Source organism: Ranitomeya variabilis, chromosome 2 (genome assembly GCF_051348905.1).
Source record: "Ranitomeya variabilis isolate aRanVar5 chromosome 2, aRanVar5.hap1, whole genome shotgun sequence".
In the NCBI taxonomy this organism is placed as follows: Eukaryota; Metazoa; Chordata; class Amphibia; order Anura; family Dendrobatidae; genus Ranitomeya; species Ranitomeya variabilis.
Genome location: NC_135233.1, coordinates 621,968,539 through 621,982,630, shown reverse-complemented (window position 1 = coordinate 621,982,630; position 14,092 = coordinate 621,968,539). Strand labels below are relative to the sequence as shown.

General features: G+C 59.3%; 1 protein-coding gene across 2 annotated transcripts; it reads right to left on the bottom strand.

Annotated features, from left to right (window-relative positions):
- Positions 1 to 324: 324 nt before the first annotated feature.
- On the bottom strand, positions 325 to 11,116 carry MEAK7 (MTOR associated protein MEAK7). 2 transcript variants are annotated; one of them, XM_077288880.1, is made up of 8 exons: positions 10,965 to 11,116; positions 7,211 to 7,359; positions 5,832 to 6,059; positions 5,585 to 5,732; positions 4,187 to 4,612; positions 2,351 to 2,469; positions 1,929 to 2,108; positions 325 to 1,218 (listed from the first exon to the last, which is right to left on the bottom strand). In XM_077288880.1, the coding sequence occupies exons 2-8, from the start codon at positions 7,346 to 7,348 to the stop codon at positions 1,102 to 1,104; spliced, it is 1,356 nt and encodes a 451-aa protein (XP_077144995.1). In that variant the 5' UTR covers positions 7,349 to 7,359; positions 10,965 to 11,116; the 3' UTR covers positions 325 to 1,101. The 2 variants fall into 2 exon arrangements, with proteins under 2 accessions (XP_077144995.1, XP_077144996.1); XM_077288881.1 differs by having other exon boundaries at positions 10,949 to 10,971.
- Between the last annotated feature and the right edge of the window lie 2,976 nt (positions 11,117 to 14,092).

Here is a 14,092-nt window from a genome sequence, read left to right as displayed (position 1 = left end):
ATCACTGTCTGTGAATTTTAAGTTTCGTATAAGTGGCCCAAAGGTATTTAACTTCTTAAAAACATCAGTTACTTATTCAAATCTGTGAAAATGGGCTGTTTGCCCACTTTGATGCCAGTTCTGATGCCCAGAACCCATTTGGGCCAGGCTGGAAATAACTGGTTTGGATATGGGGCACCCTGTTCTATATGTCTGCAGTGTGAGATCTGTGGCCCAAAGGCATTTAACCCTTTCTTCAGCGCTCTTTGGTGCCCACTTTGATGCCCATTTTTGTGCCAGTTTTATTGTTTTTGTAGCCGTTTTTAAGCGTATTCACATCAGGGCTCCTCACTGCATTGTGTTTTATTATTGTGATGATTATTTTTTGTTGTTAAACCTATAAAAAACAGAAAAGAAAAAATTGCCGAATAAGAAACTGAACGAATAAGAAACCAACTTCAGCCTCGTCTGAAGCGTCAGCCCCAGAACGTCGACGAAAAATGTCATCAAATCTGACACCGGGCAGGTAGGAGAGGACGGTGCTGGAGCACTGGGCGGGGGCCCACAGCAGAGGGGGGATGGGACGGCAGTGCGGGGCCCACAGCAGAGGGGGGATGGGACGGCAGTGCGGGGCCCACAGCAGAGGGGGGATGGGACGGATAGGACGGCAGTGCGGGGCCCACAGCAGAGGGGGGATGGGACGGCAGTGCGGACCCACAGCAGAGGGGGGATGGGACGGCAGTGCGGACCCACAGCAGAGGGGGGATGGGACGGCAGTGCGGGGCCCACAGCAGAGGGGGGGATGGGACGGCAGTGCGGGGCCCACAGCAGAGGGGGGGATGGGACGGCAGTGCGGACCCACAGCAGAGGGGGGATGGGACGGCAGTGCGGACCCACAGCAGAGATGGGATGGCAGTGCGGACCCACAGCAAGCAGAGGACGAGGCCTTGGTGCCTTTATCTTGCATGAATCTGCTGCCATCTTGTGGTGATTACAGGTAGCTGCAGACCCACAGCTGAGTTATGAGCAGTAACAACAATGGTGGATGAGGCAGACGTGTAACACTCATCATCCTCAGTCAGCGCTTTGTGCCGACCACCTCTGGCCTCCCGGCCGCTCCTCCTACGTTTCATCATCCTCTTTATCTCTCAGTCCTTCGCTCTGCCGCATCCGTCCCATCATCTCCAGCAGCGCCTTCGCCTCGGGGTCGGCGTCCAGGATGCTCTTCTTGTTCTTAATCTGGACAGAAATGTAGAGAGAAGGGAAGAGGCCGGAGAGAGGCGTGACGACTGTTACATGGGACTGCACACAGGAAAATATCACACATCTCAGCCCGCGCCTCATCACATCTCAGTCCCCGCCCGCGCCTCATCACATCTCAGTCCCCGCCTCAGACCCCGCCTCAGCCACATCTCAGACCCCGCCTCAGCCACATCTCAGACCCCGCCTCAGCCCCATCTCAGACCCCGCCTCAGCCCCATCTCAGACCCCGCCTCAGCCCCATCTCAGACCCCGCCTCAGCCACATCTCAGACCCCAACCGCAAAACACAATGCTGCACAGAGGCAGCGAGATCTGGGCGAGCAAGCGAAAGACATAAGGATTAGAATATACTGAATGTGGAGTGCGGTACATATGGTACACACAGAGATGGGGGTTCGGTACATATGGTATATACAGAGATGGGGGTGCAGTACATAGAAAGATGGGGGGTGCGGTACATAGAGAGACGGGGGTGCGGTACATAGAGACGAGGGATGCGGTACACACAAGGACGGGGGATGCGCTACATAGAGACGGGGGGATGCGGTACACACAGGGACAGGTGGATGTGGTACATACAGAGAAGGAAAATGGGGGGTGACTTGGGGTGCAGTACATACAAAGATGGGGGTGCGGCACACACCAGGACGGTTATTCCCCTCCGCGCGCTCTGTGTAGGTCACCCACCTGCAGCTCCTCGGACAGCTCGCCCAGCCCCCACACCTCCATGGCGTCTATACAGAAGTTCTCAGTGGAGGACAGCTGTGGGCTGTTATACGTCGTACATCGCGGCTTCGCTTTGCTGTGGCCTTTTCCAAAATTACTGTCGATCCAAAGTCCAAAATAGTCGTGCTGCCCCCCCATACCCTGAGGAACAAAGGGGGGCGGGTTACCAATACAGGAGGTCATCACACCCACCAGGCCCCCCACACATCCAATGGAGGGGCACTATATTCTCCAGTGCTTCTCTGCTGCCATCTTGTGGCAAACACAGTTAACTGCAGCCTGTGGACGTGGGGGGGTCAGGATGAGATTTAACCCTTGTCGCCTCATTAATTATAAGCCCCCATCCAAGCGTGGTGGGCACATATCCCCCGGCGGGCGCTCACCAGTCCGTTGGGCATGGTCTGCTGGCTGTGGTTCAGGTACATGTAGTGGTCGTTGTATCCGGTGTACGTGAAGATGTCCAAATGCGGAGACACGGTGAAGAGGAAGCATCTGCTGTCACCTGAGGACAAGACACCACAAAGCAAGGGCACGTCACAGCAGCACAGAGTGACTGCAGCACAGCCGTCTCCCCGACATTCACACTAGAGAAGGGACATGGATGACGGTACGAGGAACCGCTACTGGGCTTCTGCTATTATTCCTCAAATATTAAAATCACTGTGTCGGGGTAGGGGGGGGCTCGGTGCCACGTGTCAGAGGGGGGGGCTCGGTGCCACGTGTCAGAGGGGGGGCTCGGTGCCACGTGTCAGAGGGGGGGCTCGGTGCCACGTGTCAGAGGGGGGGCTCGGTGCCACGTGTCAGAGGGGGGGCTCGGTGCCACGTGTCAGAGGGGGGGCTCGGTGCCACGTGTCAGAGGGGGGGCTCGGTGCCACGTGTCAGAGGGGGGGCTCGGTGCCACGTGTCAGAGGGGGGGCTCGGTGCCACGTGTCAGAGGGGGGGCTCGGTGCCACGTGTCAGAGGGGGGGCTCGGTGCCACGTGTCAGAGGGGGGGCTCGGTGCCACGTGTCAGAGGGGGGGCTCGGTGCCACGTGTCAGAGGGGGGGCTCGGTGCCACGTGTCAGAGGGGGGGCTCGGTGCCACGTGTCAGAGGGGGGGCTCGGTGCCACGTGTCAGAGGGGGGGCTCGGTGCCACGTGTCAGAGGGGGGGCTCGGTGCCACGTGTCAGAGGGGGGGCTCGGTGCCACGTGTCAGAGGGGGGGCTCGGTGCCACGTGTCAGAGGGGGGGCTCGGTGCCACGTGTCAGAGGGGGGGCTCGGTGCCACGTGTCAGAGGGGGGGCTCGGTGCCACGTGTCAGAGGGGGGGCTCGGTGCCACGTGTCAGAGGGGGGGCTCGGTGCCACGTGTCAGAGGGGGGGCTCGGTGCCACGTGTCAGAGGGGGGGCTCGGTGCCACGTGTCAGAGGGGGGGCTCGGTGCCACGTGTCAGAGGGGGGGCTCGGTGCCACGTGTCAGAGGGGGGGCTCGGTGCCACGTGTCAGAGGGGGGGCTCGGTGCCACGTGTCAGAGGGGGGGCTCGGTGCCACGTGTCAGAGGGGGGGCTCGGTGCCACGTGTCAGAGGGGGGGCTCGGTGCCACGTGTCAGAGGGGGGGCTCGGTGCCACGTGTCAGAGGGGGGGCTCGGTGCCACGTGTCAGAGGGGGGGCTCGGTGCCACGTGTCAGAGGGGGGGCTCGGTGCCACGTGTCAGAGGGGGGGCTCGGTGCCACGTGTCAGAGGGGGGGGCTCGGTGCCACGTGTCAGAGGGGGGGCTCGGTGCCACGTGTCAGAGGGGGGGGCTCGGTGCCACGTGTCAGAGGGGGGGGCTCGGTGCCACGTGTCAGAGGGGGGGGCTCGGTGCCACGTGTCAGAGGGGGGGGCTCGGTGCCACGTGTCAGAGGGGGGGGCTCGGTGCCACGTGTCAGAGGGGGGGCTCGGTGCCACGTGTCAGAGGGGGGGCTCGGTGCCACGTGTCAGAGGGGGGGCTCGGTGCCACGTGTCAGAGGGGGGGCTCGGTGCCACGTGTCAGAGGGGGGGGCTCGGTGCCACGTGTCAGAGGGGGGGCTCGGTGCCACGTGTCAGAGGGGGGGCTCGGTGCCACGTGTCAGAGGGGGGGCTCGGTGCCACGTGTCGGTGTATTCACAGATCTGCCGTGTAACAGTCTGGGAGGTTTTGCTTCTAATATATTCACTGACAGCAAGCAGAGATTTGTGATGGAGGTACACCACCTCCCCGGACTAACCCCGAAACTGCGGCTTCACCTCCCAGTTCTGTGCTGCGAATCCCCCGAAGATGAATCCGCCGGCGTCCCTCAGCACCAGCAGGCTGGGTCCCTGGTCCACCACGTGGCCACACAGCTGGGAGAAGCTCTCACCGTGGACCCTGGTGGAGAAGAGCAGCCGCCATTTGTACTGCATATCAGAGGGCAGGTGTGCGTTCAGGTACATGATGGCAGGCAGGTCCAGGAGGCTGACGAAGGACAGCGCCTTCCCCCGGCGGCAGCGCGGCACCAGGCAGCCGACATCTCCGCTCTGCCGCAGGACAGAGAAACCCAACGTCACGACCACTCTCAGAAGCGCAGAGACCATGGGGACCTTGTAGAGCCAGTCCTCAATGGCCGCCCTGGAGAAGGAGGAGGAAAGCTCTGCACTGACCAGCGGGGGCCCACCTGCAACAAGAGGGCGACAGCTAGGGTCAGCGCCGCGCGGGCGACAGCCGGGGTCAGCGCCGCGCGGGCGACAGCCGGGGTCAGCGCCGCGCGGGCACCGAGGGCGACAGCCGGGGTCAGCGCCACGAGGGCACCGAGGGCGACAGCCGGGGTCAGCGCCACGAGGGCACCGAGGGCGACAGCCGGGGTCAGCGCCACGAGGGCACCGAGGGCGACAGCCGGGGTCAGCGCCACGAGGGCACCGAGGGCGACAGCCGGGGTCAGCGCCACGAGGGCACCGAGGGCGACAGCCGGGGTCAGCGCCACGAGGGCGACAGCCGGGGTCAGCGCCACAAGGGCGACAGCGCCACAAGGGCACCGAGGGAGACAGCCGGGGTCAGCGCCACGAGGGCAACGAGGGCGACAGCCGGGGTCAGCGCCACGAGGGCACCGAGGGCGACAGCCGGGGTCAGCACCACGAAGGGCACCGAGGGAGACAGCCGGGGTCAGCGCCACAAGGGCACCAGCCAGGGTCAGTGCCACGAGGGCACAGAGGGCGACAGCCACTGTCAGCGCCACGAAGGCACCGAGGGCGACAGCCGGGGTCAGCACCACAAGGGCACCAGCCAGGGTCAGTGCCATGAGGGCACAGAGGGCGACAGCCACTGTCAGCGCCATGAAGGCACCGAGGGCGACAGCCGGGGTCAGCGCCACTGCAGTAATGTCCTACCCTCCATCCATTTTTGTGTGGTCTCAGCCCCTGGGGCCCCCTGATTTTGCAGTATGGCCGGGGGAGTTCCACCAGCCCGGTATAGGATCTGGCACCCCCTCCCTACTCAGGACAGCGTAATCCAGTGCAGGAGACGTCCCCGACCTTCCTACATACACAGCGGGGGGGCAATATCCGAGACGTCACATGACCTGGGTGGATAACGTGTCGCGGCTCTCATGTTTCTCAGGTATAATTAAACCTTTGCCCTCTAGGCTCATTACCGCTGGGCTCCTGTAACTGTGACATCAGCTGCGTTGCCAGCGTGCGGACCCCAGCATCACAGTCCCGCGTATTTTCCAGGCTCCATCCGGAGAGCGCGTTCTGCTGATGTAGGACGTGGACCGCTGCGCCGATCACATCCTCCAGAAACTGGAAGAAAAGAGAAGTCGTAGATGAGACTCGCCGACATCCGGTGAAACACACGAAGCGTGCACCCCTCCCCCGATCATTAGGACAGTGCACATTCACCTGCTGCACTCGCGGGCCCGTTACTTTCCCGCTGTTGTCAGCCCCGATCATCGGTGCTATGAGCATGCTCTTCTCCTCGGCCGTCCCGCGCAGGAGCTCAATGATGAACACGGCGTGCTGTTCACGGGTCACCTCCGGGGCTGCGGGGGCACCACTGACGTTCACACTCTGCATCCCGTGGAATATGCGCTGAGACATAGAGGCCGGGAGCGCGGAAGCAAGAGAGTCCTGGAGGAAGAAGCAGAGGATGGGGGCAGTAGTACAACAGCCATGTAATAATGATGAGTCGCAGCAGCAGCACATGATCCCACCGCCAAACTACAGCGGGGGGCTGACGTCACTGACAGGTGGACAGCCCCCCATGTCCTGAGGTTACGGCCGGATCGCTGCACTCTGGGGATTGTTTCTCTGGTTTCTTGCTGTCAGTGAATAGAAACCCTTATATCCAGAATCTGAAAACTACTTCTCACAGCTGAGGGTCCGTGACATTGTATCCGGCAATGCTCTGCAGGGCGCCAGCTGTTAACACTAAAGGTACCTTCACACTAAACGATATCGCTAGCGATCCGTGACGTTGCAGCATCCTCGCTAGCGATATCGTTTAGTTTGACACGCAGCAGCGATCAGGATCCTGCTGTGATATCGCTGGTCGTTGAACAAAGTCCAGAACTTTATTTGGTCGTCAGACCGGCGTGTATCGTTGTGTTTGACACCAAAAGCAACGATACCAGCGATGTTTTACAGTGGTAACCAGGGTAAACGCAGGGCCGCGCTTAGTAACCCGATGTTTACCCTGGTTACCAGTGTAAAATGTAAAAAAAACAAACCGTACATACTCACCTTCGCGTCCCCCGGCGTCCGCTTCCCACACTGACTGAGCGCCGTAAAGTGAAAGTGAAAGTACAGCACAGCGGTGACGTCACCGCTCTGCTATTAGGGCCGGCACTCAGTCAGTGCAGGAAGCGGACGCCGGGGGACGCGAATGTAAGTATGTACGGTTTGTTTTTTTTACATTTTACGCTGGTAACCAGGTTAAACATCGGGTTACTAAGCGCGGCCCTGCGCTTAGTAACCCGATGTTTACCCTGGTTACCTGGAGAGCGGTCTGTGTGACAGCTCCCCAACGACCGCACAGCGAATAAACAGCGACGCTGCAGCGATCGGCATCGTTGTCGCTATCGCTGCAGCGTCGCTTAATGTGAAGGTACCTTAAGGTTTCCATTCATCAACAGCAAGCAGAGACCAAGGTCACGTATCAATCACTCCCAGAATAAATCTTTACCACATTGCTCACCTGTCTGCAGCCTCCACTGGCTGATAACAGGGAACAGTGGCAGCTGTGCATGCACCGCAGACCCTCAGAGAAGGGCGCGTCTCACCTGGAACGTCGTCAGTCCCACACATTTCTTGCTCGGGTTTCTTGACAAATTGTCAAAGCTCTTCTCTATCTGTGCCCGCTCCTCTGGGGGCACCCGCGATGTTCGTCTCTGGTAACCGCTGCTCTCCACATTCCCCATCACCGAAGACTCTGTGAAATACAAGACACAGCCGTGAGCAAAGGGGAGAGTGGGGCGGCAGAGAGGAAAGGGGGCGGCAGAGAGGAAAGGGGGCGGCAGAGAGGAAAGGGGGCGGCAGAGAGGAAAGGGGGTGGCAGAGAAGCGAGGGGGCGGCAGAGAGGAAAGGGGGCGGCAGAGAAGCCAGGGGGCGGCAGAGAGGAAAGGGGGCGGCAGAGAGGAAAGGGGGCGGCGGAGAGGGCGGCAGAGAAGCCAAGGGGCGGCGGAGAGGGCGGCACAGAAGCCAGGGGGCGGCGGAGAGGGCGGCACAGAAGCCAGGGGGCGGCGGAGAGGGCGGCAGAGAAGCCAGGGGGCGGCGGAGAGGGCGGCAGAGAAGCCAGGGGGCGGCGGAGAGGGCGGCAGAGAAGCCAGGGGGCGGCGGAGAGGGCGGCAGAGAAGCCAGGGGGCGGCAGAGAGGGCGGCAGAGAAGCCAGGGGGCGGCGGAGAGGGCGGCAGAGAAGCCAGGGGGCGGCGGAGAGGGCGGCAGAGAAGCCAGGGGGCGGCGGAGAGGGCGGCAGAGAAGCCAGGGGGCGGCGGAGAGGGCGGCAGAGAAGCCAGGGGGCGGCGGAGAGGGCGGCAGAGAAGCCAGGGGGCGGCGGAGAGGGCGGCAGAGAAGCCAGGGGGCGGCGGAGAGGGCGGCAGAGAAGCCAGGGGGCGGCGGAGAGGGCGGCAGAGAAGACAAGGGGCTGTGAAGAGGGCGGCAGAGAGGGCAGGGGGCAGCGAAGAGGGCGCCGGAGAGGGCAGGGGGCAGCGAAGAGGGCGGCAGAGAAGGTAGGGAGCAACGGTGGAGAAGGCAGTGGGCCGACAGGTGGCAGAGAGGACGACGGAGACGGCTGCAGGCTGACGGGCGGCATCAGCAGAGAGGACAGTGGCGGAGAGGGCAGCGGGATGACGGAGATAGAGGGCTGTGGCTGGAAAGGAGAGCGGCCTGACGGGCGGCGGGCAAACAGGTGGCAGAGAGGGTAACAGCAGAGAGGACAGCGGTGGAGAGGGTAGTGAACCAACAGGCAACGGAGAGGACAGCGGGAGGAGTGGGCAGCGTGTTTACGGATGGCGGAAAGAGAGGGCAGAGACGGGAGAGGAGAGCGAGCAGAGAGAGCAGCGGGTCGACGGGCGTCAGAGGTAAAAAGCACATGGAGGAAGGGCGGCACAAAATACACAGACATCAATGCTGTCCACCCAGACCACTCAGTTTGGGCAATCAATAGCACTCAGGGCAGAGGATGCGTCACCGGCCTCATGTCTCCAATCACCTCCAGAGCTGCAACCAAATCTATGTCACTTGTACAGGGTATAATATGGAAGCTCAAGACAGAGTATTTCAGCAGAGCAGTGAGCGCTGCTCTAGGGGTGACACGGTGCGGGCAGTCAGGTTCTCCTGATGTTTCCACTATAAATATTATGAACAATCACATGTTATTATGTCTTAGCCTCCAACAACCGAGATTGTAGGCTTAACCCCACGCCTGCCGGAGAGGAATAAACATCATATAGCCCAGCCCTAGAGATATATAGCCCCCACGTCACAGCCCTAGAGATATATGCCCCCCACGTCACAGCCCTAGAGATATATGCCCCCCACGTCACAGCCCTAGAGATATATGCCCCCCACGTCACAGCCCTAGAGATATATGCCCCCCACGTCACAGCCCTAGAGATATATGCCCCCCACGTCACAGCCCTAGAGATATATGCCCCCCACGTCACAGCCCTAGAGATATATGCCCCCCACGTCACAGCCCTAGAGATATATGCCCCCCACGTCACAGCCCTAGAGATATATGCCCCCCACGTCACAGCCCTAGAGATATATGCCCCCCACGTCACAGCCCTAGAGATATATGCCCCCCACGTCACAGCCCTAGAGATATATGCCCCCCACGTCACAGCCCTAGAGATATATGCCCCCCACGTCACAGCCCTAGAGATATATGCCCCCCACGTCACAGCCCTAGAGATATATGCCCCCCACGTCACAGCCCTAGAGATATATGCCCCCCACGTCACAGCCCTAGAGATATATGCCCCCCACGTCACAGCCCTAGAGATATATGCCCCCCACGTCACAGCCCTAGAGATATATGCCCCCCACGTCACAGCCCTAGAGATATATGCCCCCCACGTCACAGCCCTAGAGATATATGCCCCCCACGTCACAGCCCTAGAGATATATGCCCCCCACGTCACAGCCCTAGAGATATATGCCCCCCACGTCACAGCCCTAGAGATATATGCCCCCCACGTCACAGCCCTAGAGATATATGCCCCCCACGTCACAGCCCTAGAGATATATGCCCCCCACGTCACAGCCCTAGAGATATATGCCCCCCACGTCACAGCCCTAGAGATATATGCCCCCCACGTCACAGCCCTAGAGATATATGCCCCCCACGTCACAGCCCTAGAGATATATGCCCCCCACGTCACAGCCCTAGAGATATATGCCCCCCACGTCACAGCCCTAGAGATATATGCCCCCCACGTCACAGCCCTAGAGATATATGCCCCCCACGTCACAGCCCTAGAGATATATGCCCCCCACGTCACAGCCCTAGAGATATATGCCCCCCACGTCACAGCCCTAGAGATATATGCCCCCCACGTCACAGCCCTAGAGATATATGCCCCCCACGTCACAGCCCTAGAGATATATGCCCCCCACGTCACAGCCCTAGAGATATATGCCCCCCACGTCACAGCCCTAGAGATATATGCCCCCCACGTCACAGCCCTAGAGATATATGCCCCCCACGTCACAGCCCTAGAGATATATGCCCCCCACGTCACAGCCCTAGAGATATATGCCCCCCACGTCACAGCCCTAGAGATATATGCCCCCCACGTCACAGCCCTAGAGATATATGCCCCCCACGTCACAGCCCTAGAGATATATGCCCCCCACGTCACAGCCCTAGAGATATATGCCCCCCACGTCACAGCCCTAGAGATATATGCCCCCCACGTCACAGCCCTAGAGATATATGCCCCCCACGTCACAGCCCTAGAGATATATGCCCCCCACGTCACAGCCCTAGAGATATATGCCCCCCACGTCACAGCCCTAGAGATATATGCCCCCCACGTCACAGCCCTAGAGATATATGCCCCCCACGTCACAGCCCTAGAGATATATGCCCCCCACGTCACAGCCCTAGAGATATATGCCCCCCACGTCACAGCCCTAGAGATATATGCCCCCCACGTCACAGCCCTAGAGATATATGCCCCCCACGTCACAGCCCTAGAGATATATGCCCCCCACGTCACAGCCCTAGAGATATATGCCCCCCACGTCACAGCCCTAGAGATATATGCCCCCCACGTCACAGCCCTAGAGATATATGCCCCCCACGTCACAGCCCTAGAGATATATGCCCCCCACGTCACAGCCCTAGAGATATATGCCCCCCACGTCACAGCCCTAGAGATATATACCCCCACGTCACAGCCCTAGAGATATATGCCCCCTACGTCACAGTCCTAGAGATATATATATATATATATATATATATATATATATATATATATATATATATATATATATATATAGCCCCCACGTCTCACATGCTGCGCTCTTTACCTTCTCCTCCTGCGACTTTTTAAGCTCCGCCCACTGTGACGTCGACTGTTCTCTCCATTCTCCGACCTGTTCATTCGTTACAGCAGGTTAAGGTTTGATGAATGACAGTTTCATGGTCCAATCACTATTGCAGTAGTGGGCGGAGACAACCGTAGGGCGTAATGCGGCCGTCGCCATCTTTGTGACTGACGAATCAGCAGGGTCCTAGTGCCGTCGACAAGTGTCTCCTGTGCAGTAATGACCAGAAATACGAGCTGTGGGGTCAGCACCTGCTCCTGTCTCCATGGTGACCGCAGGAATGGCCACAGACACCGACGTGTGACCAGGCTGAAGTTGGTTTCTTATTCTACATTTTTTTTCATCATTTTTTTTACAAGTTTAATACAAAAATAAAAAGTCAGAATAACACCCACTGCAGCGAGGAGCCTGGTGTGAACACAGTGAAAAGCAGCAAATGATAAAACTGGCACAAAAAGGGACATCAAAGTGGCAATTTCAGATCCGGAGATTTGGCCACTTTCATGCCCAGAACCTGCAGTGACTGTGAGCGCGGCCTCACTATGTACGGTGACATCAGCGGCCTCACTCTGCACGGTGACATCAGCGGCCTCACTAAGTACGGTGACATCAGCGGCCTCACTATGTACGGCGACATCAGCGGCCTCACTCTGCACGGTGACATCAGCGGCCTCACTATGTACGGCGACATCAGCGGCCTCACTATATACGGCGATGTCAGCGGCCTCACTAAGTACGGTGACATCAGCGGCCTCACTAAGTACGGTGACATCAGCGGCCTCACTATGTACGGTGACATCAGCGGCCTCACTATGTACGGCGACATCAGCGGCCTCACTATGTACGGTGACATCAGCGGCCTCACTATGTACGGCGACATCAGCGGCCTCACTAAGTACGGTGACATCAGCAGCCTCACTCTGCACGGTGACATCAGCGGCCTCACTAAGTACGGTGACATCAGCAGCCTCACTCTGCACGGTGACATCAGCGGCCTCACTATGTACGGTGACATCAGCGGCCTCACTATGTACGGTGACATCAGCAGCCTCACTCTGCACGGTGACATCAGCGGCCTCACTATGCACGGTGACATCAGCGGCCTCACTATGTACGGTGACATCAGCGGCCTCACTATGTACGGCGACATCAGCGGCCTCAGTCTGCACGGTGACATCAGCGGCCTTCATATGTACGGCGACATCAGCGGCCTCACTAAGTACGGTGACATCAGCAGCCTCACTCTGCACGGTGACATCAGCGGCCTCACTATGCACGGTGACATCAGCGGCCTCACTCTGCACGGTGACATCAGCGGCCTCACTATGTACGGTGACATCAGCGGCCTCACTCTGCACGGTGACATCAGCGGCCTCACTATGTACGGTGACATCAGCGGCCTCACTCTGCACGGTGACATCAGCGGCCTCACTATGCACGGTGACATCAGCGGCCTCACTCTGCACGGTGACATCAGCGGCCTCACTATGTACGGTGACATCAGCAGCCTCACTCTGCACGGTGACATCAGCGGCCTCACTATGCACGGTGACATCAGCGGCCTCACTCTGCACGGTGACATCAGCGGCCTCACTATGTACGGTGACATCAGTGGCCTCACTCTGCACGGTGACATCAGCGGCCTCACTATGTACGGTGACATCGACGGCCTCGCTATATACGGTGACATCAGCGGCCTCACTATGTACGGTGACATCATCTGCTATGCACGGTGACACCAGCGGCCTCGCTATGTACGGTGACATCACCTGCCTCACTATGTACGGTGACATCAGCGGCCTCACCATGCACGGTGACATCAGCGGCCTCACTATGCACGGTGACATCAGCGGCCTCACTATGCACGGTGACATCGGCGGCCTCACTATGTACGGTGACATCAGCGGCCTCACTCTGCACAGTGACATCAGCGGCCTCACTATGCACGGTGATATCAGCGGCTTCACTATGCATGGTGACATCAGCGGCCTCACTATGCACGATGACATCAGCGGCCTCACTATGTACGGTGACATCAGCGGCCTCACTCTGCACGGTGACATCAGCGGCCTCACTATGTACGGTGACATCAGCGGCCTCACTATGTACGGTGACATCAGCGGCCTCACTATGTACGGTGACATCAGCGGCCTCACTATGCACGGTGACATCAGCGGCCTCACTATGTACGGTGACATCAGCGACCTCACTATGCACGGAGACGTCAGCGGCCTCACTATGCACGGTGATGTCAGCGGCCTCACTATGATGTACGGTGACATCAGCGGCCTCACTATGTACGGTGACATCAGCGGCCTCACTATGCACGGTGACATCAGCGGCCTCACTCTGCACGGTGACAGCAGCAGGCTCACTATGTACGGTGACACCAGCGGCCTCACTATGTACGGTGACATCAGCGGCCTCACTATGCACGGTGACATCGGCGGCCTCACTATGTACGGTGACATCGGCGGCCTCACTATGTACGGTGACATCAGCGGCCTCACTCTGCACGGTGACATCAGCGGCCTCACTATGCATGGTGACATCAGCGGCCTCACTATGCACGGTGACATCAGCGGCCTCACTATGCACGATGACATCAGCGGCCTCACTATGTACGGTGACATTAGCGGCCTCACTATGCACAGTGACATCAACAGCCTCACTCTGCACGGTGACATCAGCGGCCTCACTATGTACGGTGACATCAGCGGCCTCACTATGTACGGTGACATCAGTGGCCTCACTATGTACGGTGACATCAGCGGCCTCACTATGCACGGTGACATCAGCGGCCTCACTATGTACGGTGACATCAGCGACCTCACTATGCACGGAGACGTCAGCGGCCTCACTATGCACGGTGATGTCAGCGGCCTCACTATGATGTACGGTGACATCAGCGGCCTCACTATGTATGGTGACATCAGCGGCCTCACTATGCACGGTGACATCAGCAGCCTCACTCTGCACGGTGACATCAGCAGGCTCACTATGTATGGTGACACCAGCGGCCTCACTATGTACGGTGACATCAGCGGCCTCACTATGTACGGTGACATCATCTGCCTCACTATGTACGGTGACATCAGCGGCCTCACTAT